Source organism: Anabrus simplex, chromosome 9 (assembly GCF_040414725.1).
Source record: "Anabrus simplex isolate iqAnaSimp1 chromosome 9, ASM4041472v1, whole genome shotgun sequence".
NCBI classification, from domain to species: domain Eukaryota; kingdom Metazoa; phylum Arthropoda; class Insecta; order Orthoptera; family Tettigoniidae; genus Anabrus; species Anabrus simplex.
In genome coordinates this window covers 55,537,246-55,553,108 of record NC_090273.1, presented here as the reverse complement: position 1 = coordinate 55,553,108, position 15,863 = coordinate 55,537,246, and the positions used below count along the sequence as shown (strand labels likewise).

Here is a 15,863-nt window from a genome sequence, read left to right as displayed (position 1 = left end):
ATAGTATTAGGATAACAACGAACCTGGATAGATATCACATCACTTTCAACATTTCCTTCTAGACTGATTCTCCTATTAAAGAATAACATTACATTTTCGGGCTTTCAGCATTAGTAAAGTAAGAAATCGGATTTCAGCACTAACATAAACATATAGGTAGCATTATAGTACTAGTCCGCTTCTGTGATGTAGTGGTTAATGTGTGCCACTCCCGGAGGCCCGGTTTCGATTCCCGGCTCTGCTATGAAAGTTGAAAACAAATAGTACGAGGGTTGGAACGGGGTCTACTCAGCCTCGGGAGGTCAACTTAGTAGAAGGGTTTCGAATCGCACCTCAGCCATCCTCGAAGTGGTTTTTCGTATTTTCCTACTTCTCCTCCAGGCACCTAAGGCCACGGCCGTTTCCTTCCCTCTTCCTTGTCTATCCCTTCCGATCCTCCCATCCTCCAACAAGGCCCCTGTTGAGCATAACAGGTGAGGCCGCCTGGGCGAGGTAATGGCCCTCCTCACCAGTTTCATCACCATACTCAAAGTCTCACGTTCCAGGACACTGCCCTTGAAGTAGTAGAGGTGAAATCCCTCGCTGAGTCCGAGAGAAAACCAACCCTGAAGGATAAACTGATTAAGAAAGAAAGAAAGATCATAGTACTGTAGGTCTATAACCTATCATTTCTGAAAAAATATATATTTCTGGTTGGGGCAACTGGCCTACCCACTTCCGGGGACCATGAAAGAGAATTAAATATCTTTGTGGAGGGAAAAAGTTAAACATGATAAAGATAAATATGACTTCATCTAGTTTTCACAAGTTGGGCTGAGTGGTTCAGACGGTTGAGGTGCTGGCCTTCTGACCCCAACTTGGCAGGTTCGATCCTGGTTCAGTCCGGTGGTAGTTGAAGGTGCTCAAATACGTCAGCCTCGTGTCGGTAGATTTACTGGCACGTAAAAGAACTCCTGCAGGACTAAATTCCTGCACATCGGCGTCTCCGAAAATCGTAGAAGTAGTTAGCGGGGCGTGAAGCCAATAACATTAATTACATTTGGCTTTTAACAAGCTGAGCATATCAGGAAAGAAAAGTGTCCTGGTGACATTTTAGTCGCTCAATACAGGAATGTCTTTGGGTGCTGTGACTTTTACTTTTTTGTTTTTTTTTTGTTTTTGCTGTTTGCTTTACGTCACACCGTCACATATAGGTCTTATGGCGACGATGGGACAGGAAAGGCCTAGGAATGGGAACAAAGCGGCCGTGGACTTAGGTACAGCCTCAGCATTTGCCTGGTGTGAAAATGGGAAACCACGGAAAACCATCTTCAGGGCTGCCAGCAGTGGGGTTCAAAACCTTCTATCTCCCTGATGCGAGTTCACAGCTGCGCGCTCCTAACCGCACGGCCAACTCGCGCGGTATTTTTACCCTTCGGTTTATTGACTTGGCTTGTATGACCTAAAACTTAGGCTAAGTTGGATAATATTTTAAACACCTACATCACTATTTTCACCTGTGTGCAATTATGGTATTTATTTCATTAATATTATGATAATTATTATAATTGAGCATTGTTAACTTATAAGACCCCAACAAACAAGCATTGGTTTTGTGTAGAGTTATACATTTGTTAAATTCACGTTGTTTCCTTTCATGATGTACACGCCTATTCTTTGTTACATTATAGAGTATTTAGATATAGCCTAAATTTCTTTACCAATTAAGCTCTTCAATAAAGACATACATAACTGTCCCATGCCAAGATATATTGGTAGAATTAGAGCTGTCAAAATGGTTCATAACCTCTTTGATTTATTATCTTGACATGGATCACCCAAAACATAGGTTAGGTTTGGAGAATACTTTAATAATCAGCATTATTTAATGCACTGTTTATTACTTTCATATTCCAAGATGTAATTGAAGCATTTAAATAAAGCATCATACATTAAAATTTAAAGTTTTACCACTAGAACAGCGGACATGGAAAAGTGATTTGAAAATTCAAACAAATTCATCTTAGGTTAAAATCTTCAAAAAAATAAACTGTAGACTTTCCCTATATATCACCAGCATTTCTCCGGCTCGCCAAAATCCATTTCTCCCTAGTTTTAGCGTCTTTGGAACATGTATAAACAATTTGTTTGGTATGGTATGCGATGTGCTATTGCACATCGGAACTCTACACCATTTATAAGTTTTCTGCCTCACTGTCTGCGCAGGATTCATTTTAAGTCTAAAATATACCACTCAGATTATTATCCGATGTATAGACCTCGAATTTAATCATACTAGACACTAACGTAAAGTAGAAATACGCGAAGTGTATCCTGCTTCTCACAGCGCACTATGTGTTATTTCGTCTGCTAATTCAGTCAACCTGTACGATGACGTCAGACCAATGAGATCGCGTACTTGCGTAACGTGACATTTTCGTAGACTTTTATCATGTTTGGAGTTATTATTTGTACATTTTGATCACATTTTTGAATTCTGCATGAAATTTTGAATCAGATTAGCATATTTTAAATTAAAACCCCGGTTCATGCATGTTCCCTATTCCAGAAATAACATAACATTTTTAAATGAAAAATCCAGGACGTGTGCCCATGATAAATCGCCGGTAAACAGACTCTGCAGTATCTTCAACAGTGCCATTCAGAAAAATAATGGCCTTGACTTCAGTTTGCCATTGAGTGAGTTTGTAACTGAACTTCATCGCGCAATTGTATAAAGTCCTAAAAATAGGGGAAATTGTAAGGTGAAGTTCTATAATGCAATATAATGTATTGCTTCATTTATTTTATCATTTTACTTTGTCGTGTGTTGTTCCACCGCATTAACATAAGGTTCTTTAGTCTTTCGAAAAATACTTTCATATTTTATATCAATATTACGCAATATAATGCTTCATTTATTTTTATCATTTTACTCTGTCGTGTGTTGTTCCACCGCATTAACATAGGGTTCTTTAGTCTTCAGAAGAATACTTTCATATTTTATATCAATATTATAGGAGATTAGATAAAATTGTAGAATATAGTTTAGATATAAGTTTCACCATATTAATTGTAGCTTATCTGTCGTAGTTGCCGCTGTAATTGGGACACTAAGTCCTGTAGTGTGCAAATAAATAAATAAATCAACGACTATATGTATTCTATGGGATTGAGATTAGGTGACTTAGCGGGACAGTCCTATGTTGACACTTCCGGTGGTTCCAACAACCATGTTCTGGTGGTGTGGGATGTATACACGCTGCTGTTTTCGTGCTTATGCTCCGTGGGGTAGAGAACTCGTCTTGAATTAGACTATATTCTTCGGAGTCCATTCTATATAAGGCTTTCACCAAATTTCCTAATCCATTGGCTTTCATCCACCCCCAAAATCCCACGCTAATTCTTCCACTCAGTAACAAAATGTTGAGGAGAATTGCACGTCTTGTCTGGTCGTCACATCGATAGCCTGCCATCGGCATCTGATGAAAAAACCTTGTAGCACCACTCAACAGACTCGCAGAAGTCTTGTTGCGATGGAAGATACTGACGGCAGAAAGCCACGCGTGATTCTTGGTGCTCAGTAGTAAGGACTCATTTCTGGCAGGCCTTCGGAGATAGATGCCAGCAGCATGAAAACGCCGGTGGACTTTCAATGCACTCACCGGCAGGCCTAAGATTCTGGTGTGCTTTGTAGCTAGAAGGAAAGTAGTTTCGTTTCTGGCTTCTAAAATAGCTTTGTCTTGCTCCCTGGCTGTCACCCCAGGTTGCCCCGATTGTCTGAGAGTTTTAAGGCCCTCCGTGCCCTCTTCCTGGTATGTTCTTATCGAAAACCGAACTGTGTCTTCTGAGGGACTGACCGCTTCAACAATACATGATGACTACATTCCCACATACCTACAATGCGGCCCCTCCTCACCTCTGATGTGTAAGGCATGACGGATGATGTGTAGGAAGTGGTAAGTGTAATGCAAGGATACTCCCTTCACTTGAAGGAGGAAGGAGTGTTTTATCAAACTTCCAATCGTTGTGGAGTTATGAGTTGTTCATGCACTTTTCACGCGGTCAGATGTGTCCTTGTGTTCCCACACCCCTTTCCCCTGCGCAACGTGAGTGAAGAGAGAGACGGGAGTAAGACGGTAGAGTAAAAGCACTGAAAACTTATAACAAGCGCCGACTACTGAAGCATTTTAATATCTATATGCAACTTCGTTGTTTTAGCAGTTTGGAAACACTGAATTACATGAGATAACCATGTTCATGCGAGACTGATCATGATGAGTATTCGAATGGATCGAGGTGCCGTGTGCTGTTCTATATTGCCGAAAGTATATTACAGGTCCAGAAGTTATTCACAGGGGAAAACGTGTTAGGTAGGTTAGTCTTTTCTTTCCTTTTCTTTTCACCAACTGTCGTGTTGTATAAAAATATTCCTTTTTATTTTGACCACTTTTTCAACCTTTATACAGCCGTTGAATTTTAAGTAACTACTGAGAATATTTCCCATAGGGTGAACTACTACTACTACTACTACTACTACTAATAATAATAATAATAATAATATCATCGCATTTCATCCTTAAAAACCAAAGTAAAAATAACCTGGCATTAAATAATAATGATTATCAGAGATGCAGTTGCGTTTGAAATACCGTTCCTATGGAGTTATTTCCAGCGCTGATCAAACACTTAAATGCAATACGTATTGGAGCGGGCTTACATCGTGCACATTCCTTCAAATCAAATCACAGTTACTTATTTTCATTTATTAGGAATAGCCAGAATGTTTGACCATAGAAACATCTTAATCATTTCCAGAGAAAATGGAGTTGGGAGTGACCTCTGAGTACGTAACGTTACAAGCCACAGTTGCTGGAAGACGAACACCTGTGATGTTGCCTCGCTTGCTCTTCCTCATCTTCAGGGTTGGCCAAAATCTACGCTCAAAAATTACCCGTTTTCCTTTCCACCTGGAGTTCTTCTGATCACGAGTATACACGTCCCATGAAGGAGTACTGAAATGAAATGGCGTATGGCTTTTAGTGCCGGGAGAGTCCGAGGACATGTTTGGCTCGCCAGCTGCAGGTCTTTAGATTTGACTCCCCTAGGCGAACTGCGCGTCGTGATGAAGATGAAATGATGATGAAGACGACACATACACGCTCATCATCGACATTTTATTATTACATTTTGAACCTGGAGGTTATAATATTGTGCCAAGAGTGAACACATCTGTCACATGCTGAACGAACAAACCGTATTTCAATTACAGTACATCTCATTCTGAACATCTCAGTCTTCACAACATTGCGGTGTAACCAGCGCATATTTGTATCTCCATTCACGAGTCTTTTGCTGTCTTGGTAACGTTACCTCCGCCACTTGTCTCACTTGACAGCGGTTATACCCGTAGAAAGCTGATAAGTGAGGATTTTTGAAAAATTGTTACATTTAAGCAGACCACACCATCACCAAATAACAACATATGAAGATACTGTACTTGACAAATTAACTTAAGTGATGTTAACTCTATTTATCAACTGAGAACTGTCAGCACGTCCAACTTCTTGTTCTGTTACTTCTTTTTCAGACGGAAGTAGACCTTTCAGCACCATATCTTAAAAAACTGGAGCACGTTCCAGTCGACCAAACACTGTGCCAAAAAGAAGGATTCAGTCCAAGTAAAGCTCTGTGCCACTATCCCACTCGTGCTACAGGAACTGCGTGCCCGGTAAGTATCTTTTCAGAAACTGAGCACTCTTTGGGTAGTTCCCTGTTGTTTCTTGCAATCCGACTGGTCTTCATTAATAGATCAGTACTCTGACACTTTGTTCCAAGATATAACATTACAAACTTAGTCACACTCCATCCTTAAGTCTAAGTCATCGGCGCAATCTAAGCTGCTCACTGTATTTTTACCCAATTTAGTGAAAGCGTACAAACCTCTGCCACTTCAGTAAGCATATCAGGGGAATGATCAATATAGATGAAGTATTTTGCCTTGTCGCTTACATCCGACTTCCTTAAAGTATTTAAAATTGTGATAGACTCCGTGAATCAACAATATAGAATAAAATTCCTTCGATAAATTTGACATTGCCATAAATAACTCTGATCCCTAATACCACAGTGAACTATCAGAACTTGGGATGGGTTTCCGTTCAGAAAGGACACGCATCGCTAGCTGCTACTTCCAAACGTCACTAAAACACTTACTTTAACTAGAAAATGTACAATACCCAACACATACTTTGCATGTTTCACAATATGGTTTAAGATAATTCACATAGATCATTAGCTTTCTGTTGGTTCCTCAACATGAGGGCCCTATGTGGTTCCAGGGCTTGTAGTTACTGCCAAAAGCCCATAATAGTCTACTACTCTTGGTTTCGTGAGCACACACGCCACTCAGTCGATACCTGAGGCATTCTTATAGAGAAAAAGGGCTATGAAGAATACGAAACAAAATATATTGATATATTGTCTTTTGTGATGTGAGGAAAACGTTCGTGGCCACTTATGAATTCCAACAAGAATCCTCTCGATATAAGCTCAGGGTTTTCTTAGCGGGCAATGGACGAGGAAATCAAAGCCTAGGATTACTTTGTTATACTCAGGCAAATAAAAATATAGTTCTGAGATATACAACATATTAAGAATTTGCTGCAGATTGGAGTGTGGGAGTAAAATTTGAAACACTTGCCGCTCAACGTGTTGTCCACAAGGGGTGTATGTCTTCCCGTTACTCCTAAATTTTGCCGTCGGACGCGTTATTTTAAGAAGCTTTTTGAGTGAGTGGTTGTTAATGAGCGTCTAAATTACATCTGTCATGCTGACGACACGATTGTGCTTGCTCACTCCTTGGACAATATACAACAAACAAAGGACTAGATATCAGAAGTAAGCGAATTTTACTCTTTACATATCGTTGCAAATAAGAGAACATTGCAGTCTATGAAGAAGCAGCACATCAAATACGGGAATTTATACCTGGAATGAGCAGAGGTTATACATTTCTGGGAACTACGGTTAGCAATGACTTGGATCACACACACACGCGCGTGAATGGGGCACGAATATCCCTTATAAAACTGAGTTCCGAACTAAACAGACACCGAAAAAATAAATTTGGTTTCGTAATGTGTTTCACCTCTATGGCGTGGAGACACGTTCGTTGGATGAGTCAACCTCGAAGAAACGAAACCTTCGAGATATGAGTCTAAAGCAAGTGCTGAGATGACTAAGAAAGTGACTGCAAATTGTAAAAAGAAATAAAGGAAATCACTGGAATATCTGTTACATATTGTGGTAGATACGGACCAATTCAGCTATTACCTACAAGAAAAATGTTCTGACTTAAAAATTAAGGAAAATGTTTTCAGGATCCATTCTGTTAAATTTCAGGCTATAGTCACGAAAGGGGAAATCGCCTAGGGAATAGCCGATACCAGGGAACTGATCGACCATTAAAAAATTAGCACATAGAAAAGAATTTCACCTCAATTGCAACATTCTACAAGGGCAACAACTTGGTATTCCATTTTGGGAGCGGATAGGAGAGAAAGGGAACTGGTTTAATAAACTTAATTGCGTACCAAGTTGTTACGGCTATTTTCTAGTTAGATCGTTTAAGCTACTGCTTAAAGTTCTCGTAAATCTAAACCATCCCGCGAGTAACTGTTTCTTTTTCCCTTTTTTTTTGCTAGTTGCTTTACGTCGCACCGATACAGATAGGCCTTATTTTAACAATGGGATAGGAACGCCCTAGGAGTGGGAAGGAAGTGGCTGTGACCTTAATTAAGGTACAGCCCCAACATTTGCCTGGTGTGAAAACGGAAAACAATATTCAGGTTTGCCGACAGTGGGTTCGAACCCACTCTCTCCCGGATGGAAGCTGACAGCCGCGCGCCGCTAACCGCACGGCCTACTAGTTTGGTATTTCATAAATTCAGTACATCCTACACAAGGTGATGCTCCCTAGAAGCCCTACACACGACCCAAGCTGCTGGGCCGGATCTGCAGTGAGCAACATGCCGAACGTAATTTATAGTCAAGCAATGGCATACAACTGAATGTCAAAGGAAGTAGGTGGTTGCCCATTATCTTGGGAACTTACTTTTTTCATAATACACAGTGTAAGTCTCTATTCCGAAATGGCTCCGACTGATGCTGCTTTCTTTGCATCTTCTTGAACGGGCGTAGGAATCAACTTGGCTTTGAACTCATCCTCATCATATAGGGCCCGGATGTTTATGCAGTAATAGGTTAGAATGCAAACTTACTGAAGCGAGTAATAACTGGAGTCTACCTGCACGACGGTAATGCTATGAGATTTGCATAAACATTAGGGGTTCGGCCCATTAGAACCCCTAGAATTTATATTACTCCCACTACATTACCTTAGAGTGGGCTAGTCGACATTTCCTACTAAGTAATTTTGTTACTAAATAACACTATCAGAAGGAAAATGGAAGAGGTCTGACGCTTCGAAAAATGAAGGTATCGGCAAAAGAAAGGAAAGGGCCACGAAGGGCGTGAAAATAACAAACTCCCTAAGAGGCGAAAACATTAGGCTATACCGTCGGAGTCGGAAAAGAACAAGAGTTGACCAAATGAGTTTGGGTATGAAAGATAAGAGAGAGAGAAACCTGACAAAAACAAGTTGAAGCAACGCCAGATTCAGCTAGGGGCACCTTGGTCACTAATACACACTCCCAAGTGAGAGCCCCTGTTCCCCTTTTTAGTCACGTCTTTTGGCTGGCAGGGGATACCGTTGTTATTCTATCACCCCCACCCACAGGGGGACGTAAGATTAAGTAGTAAAATGGGATGCAGATGTGCATTAAGTGACTTAAGCCATATTTATTATTTTAGGACCCATTTTGTCGTTATAAATGCCTATTTTAATCATTTTACCGACTATTTCTTTAAGTTTAAGTGATTATTGGCCTGCCTACTTTAGCCAAAATAAATGCCTGAACTTCTGGGCTCTAGTAATAGTACATTATGGGCTCGACGCAGCCCGGTTGGTTCACGTCCGTTGTTTCGCTCCTCCCTACCTCTCCGCCACACCCCGATTCTCCCGCGGCACTTCTAATTTTACGACTATTTATTTGTTCAATTTTGGCATTTAAACTTGCGCTGGGCACATGCAGTTTTCACCTTAGCATTCTACTGCCTCCCACGAATATTCCTACCAAATTTCAACCGAATCCGAGTGTAACACATGTATGTGTTCCTTCGTTAGTACGGTATATTTCCTTAAATGTAGAACTGATAAGTATTTAATGTACCTTGATCCCTTACCTTTTTAGTAAAATTCTTTTTTCTTCCTCAGGGCGATTCCGGCGGACCTATCTTCATGGACGGACTGCAGGTTGGAATTGTGAGTTTTTCACGAACATTAAAATCCTTTTCTCGTCCTGTTAATGTTACAGCGATCAACACTCGTGTTTCAGGCTACAGAGACTGGATTGATGCGAAGATAAGATCTGATATGTCTTAGAGACATTTTCACAATACAATCATTATACCTGAATTAGGAATACCATTCAAGTATTGTAATGTGCCTTGGTAGAAAATAATAATATGAGCATCTGTCATTCTCGTTTTTCCTGTTGTAACGGTCTGCTCCTAGTCCCTACAGTGCTAAATTCCACAGCTCTACCCATGTCCTATATTATGAAATTTCAGATTTAGCTATTGCAAGTGTTTGTTATTCACCACTGTCAGTAGGGTACCACGGTATCGGCAGACGGGAAATAAATAACTGTGAGAACTTCTCTCCTTGAACCTTCCTTCCTATCAGTTAAGAAAATAAGCAACAGCAAAAATTACGGAAAAATGACTGCTCTGATGAAATCGTAATTCAGTAAGGCCGGAAACCGAAAACATATGAGTAATTTTTGTTTGAAATTGTAAACCATATGTTTCTGAAAACTATATTAAAGCATCAAATTAAAGCTACAAATATGAATAGCACGGTGTAATTTTCGCTCATTAATAGGCGATGTGGAACATTAACGGTACTAAGATTTGTAAATGACATAATGCGCGCGCGCGCGCGCGTGTGTGTGTGTGTGTGTGTGTGTGTGTGTGTGTGTGTGTGTGTGTGTGTGTGTGTGTGTGTTATCTAGCGATCCTGGTTTTGATCCTCGGCAATTCTCGAGGTTCTAGTTCTAGACGGAGGAATGGAACGGGGTTTATGCAGCCTCGTGAAAGCAACTACGGCGCTACTTCATATGAGACAGTGTAGCGGTCAAGAAAGCGATGCTACTCAGGATATCGTCAAGATGACCACGTGGTACTTTAGGACCTACAGGCAATCTGATTGGGCAACAGTCGCCATGGCAGGCCAAGCCCTAATAGTTTGGTAGGACGGCCTTAAATTTTAATGTCGTAATATTTATTTATTTATTTATTTATTTATTTATTTATTTATTTATTTATTTATTTATTTATTTATTTATTTATTTATTTATTTATTTTTATCCGACTCAGTGGCTGAATGGTCAACGTAGTTTGGTCACCTGTGTAACCCCTTTTATGGGGGTATATGCATATATATATATATATATATATATATATATATATATATATATATATATATATTCATAAATCCAGCCGAGGGAAATCCAAAGTATCGGTGACACCGAGTACTTTCAAACGGTAGACAGTAAATTTACGCAGCGAGTAAAACGCCAAATTGAGAATGGAGGCCGTGGTAAAAAAACAAAGTTCTCCAATAAGCATTCCAGGATAACCACAGATGGCGGAGTGGAAACTATACTAGATAATATTTTAAAAAATTAAAAGAAAATGGCAGGAGAAATAAGGGACATGACGGGTGAAAATAGATGAGAAACCAAGATAAAATTTGGAAATAGATATATTAGAAGAATTAAATCAAGCTCTTACAATATTAGATGAATAGAAGTCTGTACAAGTACGGAATTTTCCCAACCACATGTAATACAAATTTGTTACAGCAAGAATAAAATATCCAAGAGAATGAAAGCAAATAAGAAAATAGGCCAGGAGAGGAAAGGGATGGACAAGAAAGGGATGAATAGGGTATAAAGAGAAATGTTGAACAACGAGAATAAGAAAAGGATGTACACAGTTACCAGATTGGAGTATACCAGCATGAAGTCTTCTAAGCAAAAGTCTAAATGTAATATGAAAGTTGCCACCTCTTCAATTATCACCCGAATAGGCACAAATTAACGTTGTCATACTGGCGTAAGTCACTGTATACTATAATGAAACAGTCTCAAGGTATGCAAAAACATAAATGGTGAAGCACTGATTAAGCACAAGTGTGTATAGGAGTCGCAGAGTTGCCGATATACCACACGCACATTTGGAAAGCAAATTGTCACTAGTTAGTCAATAGAGGCTTAGATATAGAAAATACAAGTGAAATCTCGGCCTAGAAATGCACTGCTCCCAGTTAGAATATATAAAGAAAATAGCTCCAAATGCAACATAGAAGTATTTACAATAAGGACATTATCAGTTTGTCATACCTCGTCTTGAACCAAGTAGTTCTGCCCGAAAATGGAGAGTCCAGGGCACATGTCGCTAAGGACGGAGATAACGTTAAAGGTTCCTCCCTCCACACAGGCCAACGTCCATCTCAACACATTCAGAGGAAGGCCGGGTATTTATAGTGTGGAATAATGAGAAATATGTCTGGAAAATTCCAGAGGTTAGTGGAGCATGCGTGACAAGGCGGGCGATGTCACATGACGTCAGGCAGCGAAAAGGAAGTTAGTTTATCATAGATCGTAAAAGTGGATAGAGCAGAGTTCGTGCAAGGTATGATGTGTGCAAATTCACATAAGTATGTAAGTTCCAGTTCAAGAGAAAATGCGGTGTGTATCCTGATGAGGGTAAGTCCATATTAATAGTAGAAAAAGGTTATGTGCGTGGCGAGGTTCATAACAGTAGTTGCCGGTGAAGTGAAGAGTCCGTTACACCTGGTCTATATAGATGTCGAAAGGAAATCTAAGTAAGTGTTTGAGGCTAGACGAGAGGAAAACAGAAGAAAAAGACGTCCACGGATGGATTGGGTTCAGATGGTCAGAGAAACTGCGAAGTACCGAGGAAAAGACTCAAATGAAGTAAGACAATTGGAACGAGTACCGAAGACGATAGAAATGCCTGAGGTAGACGGGGCGAAGAAGAAGGAAGAAGAAGAAGTAATGGTAATATATGAGCTAATTCCCCAGTAGTCCGTGAATTCACTGTGTGGCAAAATTCTTCCCATGTGCAAATCATTGCGAATGCTGGGAATACACGTTTGCAGCAACTTGAAAGGGGATCGTACACGTTGAATAAACTGGATGTAAAGCCTTTAGATACTAGGATTTGTCCCTTGTAATCTTCAAGGGTGTAGAAGCCGTGGACTCCGGCGGTGTATATTTCTATGATACGGCCTATTTATCGATAGGACCACTAATAACATGAATATTCACTCAGCGTACAGAAAATTATTCATAGCCTTTACGCATTAGAATTTACGTAACGATTTTCATAAATCTCTCTTCAGCCGTTTTCTCGTCATGCCCGTACAGACAGACAGACAGACAGACAGACAGACAGACAGACAGACAGACAGACAGACAGACAGACAGACAGACAGACAGACAGACAGACAAACAGACAGACAGACAGAAAAATAAGAATTGCATTCCCTTCTTACTGTGGACACGACCGATAATGAAATACCATTCTTTTTAAATTCTGAACAATGTACAGACAAAACTCTTATTACTATTTTTATTATCACCATAATCAATTTCGTCCATCTAACGAACACGAGATGTAATCCTCTGCATTCATCTTGATCCTTCTTTTCTTGACTTCCAATAGTTCATTTTTTCACTTTGCTCTTTCCTCCTCTCTTGTGTCCATATGCTATTTCCTTTCCTCTCTTCTTCTCCTGAAAACCCTTGGAATATTATATCCATCTACTAAAAAATTTTCTGATTTGTATTATATTCCATCCCTGTCATATCTGTTTCCTTCCTCCTTGAATCCACTGGTTGCCATTCCTGCCCTTGTTGCATCTTCGTTTTGCCAATCAGCTGTTCTCCATCCTCATTATGTGACCGAAAATTTAATTCTCTTCTTTCTGATTGTATCTGACATCCCTTCATTTTCTTCTTCCGTGTATAGCTCTTTATTCCTCCTATGCCTAAACCTTGCCTTTGCTGGCAGGACCTTGTGTTTATAGTGCACTATGTATTCTGGTATGGGCTAGAGTAATTTTGTTACTTTCACTGATCTGTTTCAGTCTTATCCTTGGCTTTGAAAATACGAAATTGGCTGAGGTATGAGCGATGCTAGTAATGCCATTCCTTATGCAGCCAGTCCCTGCTATGAATGGTGTGAAAACATTGCTTATAGGGTCGTTTGGTGCATGCCTTTCAGTGGGCTTGCCAGATTGATATGTAATAGCAACTTCCTGCTCGGTGAGGAAAGCAACGAGAAATTACCTCACTCCTCATTTCCCTAGTACGCCTCTTCAGTGTTGCCTAGGCCATCTATGACAGCTGATGGTGGAGCTGTTGAGGATCCAACCAGCCTTGGGCTGAAGACTGAACATAATATGTCTAAACCAGTAGCGTGCACTGAACCCTCTCTACCCCAGCGCTGCTGGGGTGAAGAAATTTGTATTAACATTTTCTAATTATTCCTTAGACCGCTTCTTATAATGTTTAAAAATTGCGAACATCTAAGTCAAGCCAAGTACAACTGTCTGGAAAATCCGCTCTTACTACCGCAGTTCAGCTTCTCCAGCGGGCTGGGTTTCCTTGCCGACGCAAAAGAGAGCTACCCCAGCGAAATTGAAGGTAGCTTGGGTGACGCATGCACTTGAAGCTTCCTTTTCCTGGGAGCTGGGCGGAGCTGTAGGCCCTCCCCCGATAACAATTTACGGCGGCAGGCCAGCTAGCTTAAGTAAGGTAATGTTAGTTTTAATACTTGACACTCGAAGTCTTCAGCGCCACACACTAGACTGCAAGAAAAATATCAATATCTTAACCTCATAGCCACTTGCAATCGTCTTCGTAATAAAAATAGAGCCAGTATATGAAATCAATTGTAATATAAAAGAATATAATTTAGTCTCTACTAAGGCGCAAGTAAATCAAAGCAAAGTAAATTAACTCCTATTTCTTCTTCCAAAGAAAATTAACACATTATTCTTAAACATACATGAAACAGGACAAAAACAAACGCATATACCTTTAAGTAATTCCTGAGCGATCTCTAATAACACAATGCTTTTTTAACAGTCAGTATTTTGTAGGACACCTTTAGCATATTTCACGGCTCATTAATGGTTAGGCATAGATTGTACCAACTTTTCTTCCATTTTTCACATAAAACCATTTTCAGATCATCTTTGTTCGAAATCTGGTGTTTTCCTCTCGCTACTTTCAAGTAATGCCATAGATTTTATATCATATTTAAGTCTGGTAACTGTGGAGGTGTCACGAGTACTTTTGGGCAATTATACAGAAGCCACATCCGTACTTTATGAGCTTTGTGCTTCGGGTCGTTATCTTGTTAATACATCGATCAAGCATTCCAACATTTTGAGCACTAGGTTGTAAATGTTCTTTTAGTATATTTAGATGCACATTTTTCCTGGTCCCATCAATGAAAGTCAACTCTCCTGGTCCAATGGCTGACATGCACCCCCGAATAGTTACACTAGCTCCACCATGTTTGACACTTGGACATAGATTGCTAGGTTTCAACTCCTCACTTGGTTTCCTCGAGACACTAACCTTTTCATCTGATCCGAAAACATTGTATTTGTTTTCATCTGCAAAAATAACGGTCTTCCAAAAGTCAAAATATTTTTCTATATACTCCTCAACAAAGCTCAACAACCTTTTCTTCCTGACAATCTTGCTAACAAATGCTATTTCTTCCCAGCTATTCACCCATGCCTGTTACTTCTCCTTAGGATAAGTCGAATAGTTTCTGGATGTGCTCTCTTGGCCGAATGTTCTTCAGCCAGTTTCGGGCCACTAATCGTTTACTTTTTCTTCACTTGTCTTACTATCCAGCGTTCCTCCCTGAGGTTGAACATTTTTCACCCACACACCTTGTCTATTTTCCACGCTGTGTGTACTTTTTTTATCTATTTATAACGCACCGTACAGTTGCACAACTCCTGTTTACCAGTTTACAATTTCTCAGAATGATTTTCCTGTCTTATAGTGAAAATTCATCATTTCTCTTTCTTCCTTCGAAGATTTTCCTCTTTGACGTCCCATGATAGCACCGGAACTTATCTGTACTTTACAACTCTCTACAGCAGGGCCTCTCAGGGTGCATGCGCGTGGTGCATGCACTGTGCACGGTGCAAAAGACGGCTTGGTTGACCAGAGTGCAGACCCCCCCACTCCTCGATTTGGAGCAATAGCGCTTACTCTCTCTTTCCTCACGCCTCTCTCGCTCGCTCCGCCTGTCTCCCTCTGCCCCACTTACGCCGTAGCGCTCCAAATCCGGGCTGAGTTGAGCCGAGTATAGCCGAGTAGAGCCGAGCTTAGCCGAGTAGCCCAGAGACGAAGCGTTGATCCGAGCTATACCGAGCGGCACCGATGCACAGTGCACGGAGCTCTTGCGGCTCGCTCTGCACGCGTGAGATTTTGGGCGTTTGAGAGGCCCTGCTCTACAACAAACTGAATGTGGTGTCGAAACATACATACAGCATTTTCACTGCCCTCTTATCTGCCCATGTAGGGCTGTATGAGTTTCATTTTGATGTGCCCCAGCAACATACAGACAAAGAATCTGTTATATCTTGCTGAGTTAAGGGATACGCAAAGTAGCCTATGGTGTCTTAGTAATTCAATAGATAC

At 40.5% G+C, this 15,863-nt stretch overlaps 1 protein-coding gene across 1 annotated transcript in view; it reads left to right on the top strand.

The window, feature by feature from the left end:
• LOC137502211 (chymotrypsin-1-like) overlaps positions 1-9,581 on the top strand; it is a 39,046-nt gene extending 29,465 nt beyond the window's left edge. Inside the window, exons 6-7 of the mRNA XM_068229295.1 lie at positions 5,570-5,710; positions 9,317-9,581. Of these exons, the coding sequence (XP_068085396.1) occupies positions 5,570-5,710; positions 9,317-9,484 (309 nt within the window). The 3' untranslated portion in view covers positions 9,485-9,581. The remainder of the gene's footprint in view (positions 1-5,569; positions 5,711-9,316) is intronic.
• Positions 9,582-15,863: the final 6,282 nt, after the last annotated feature.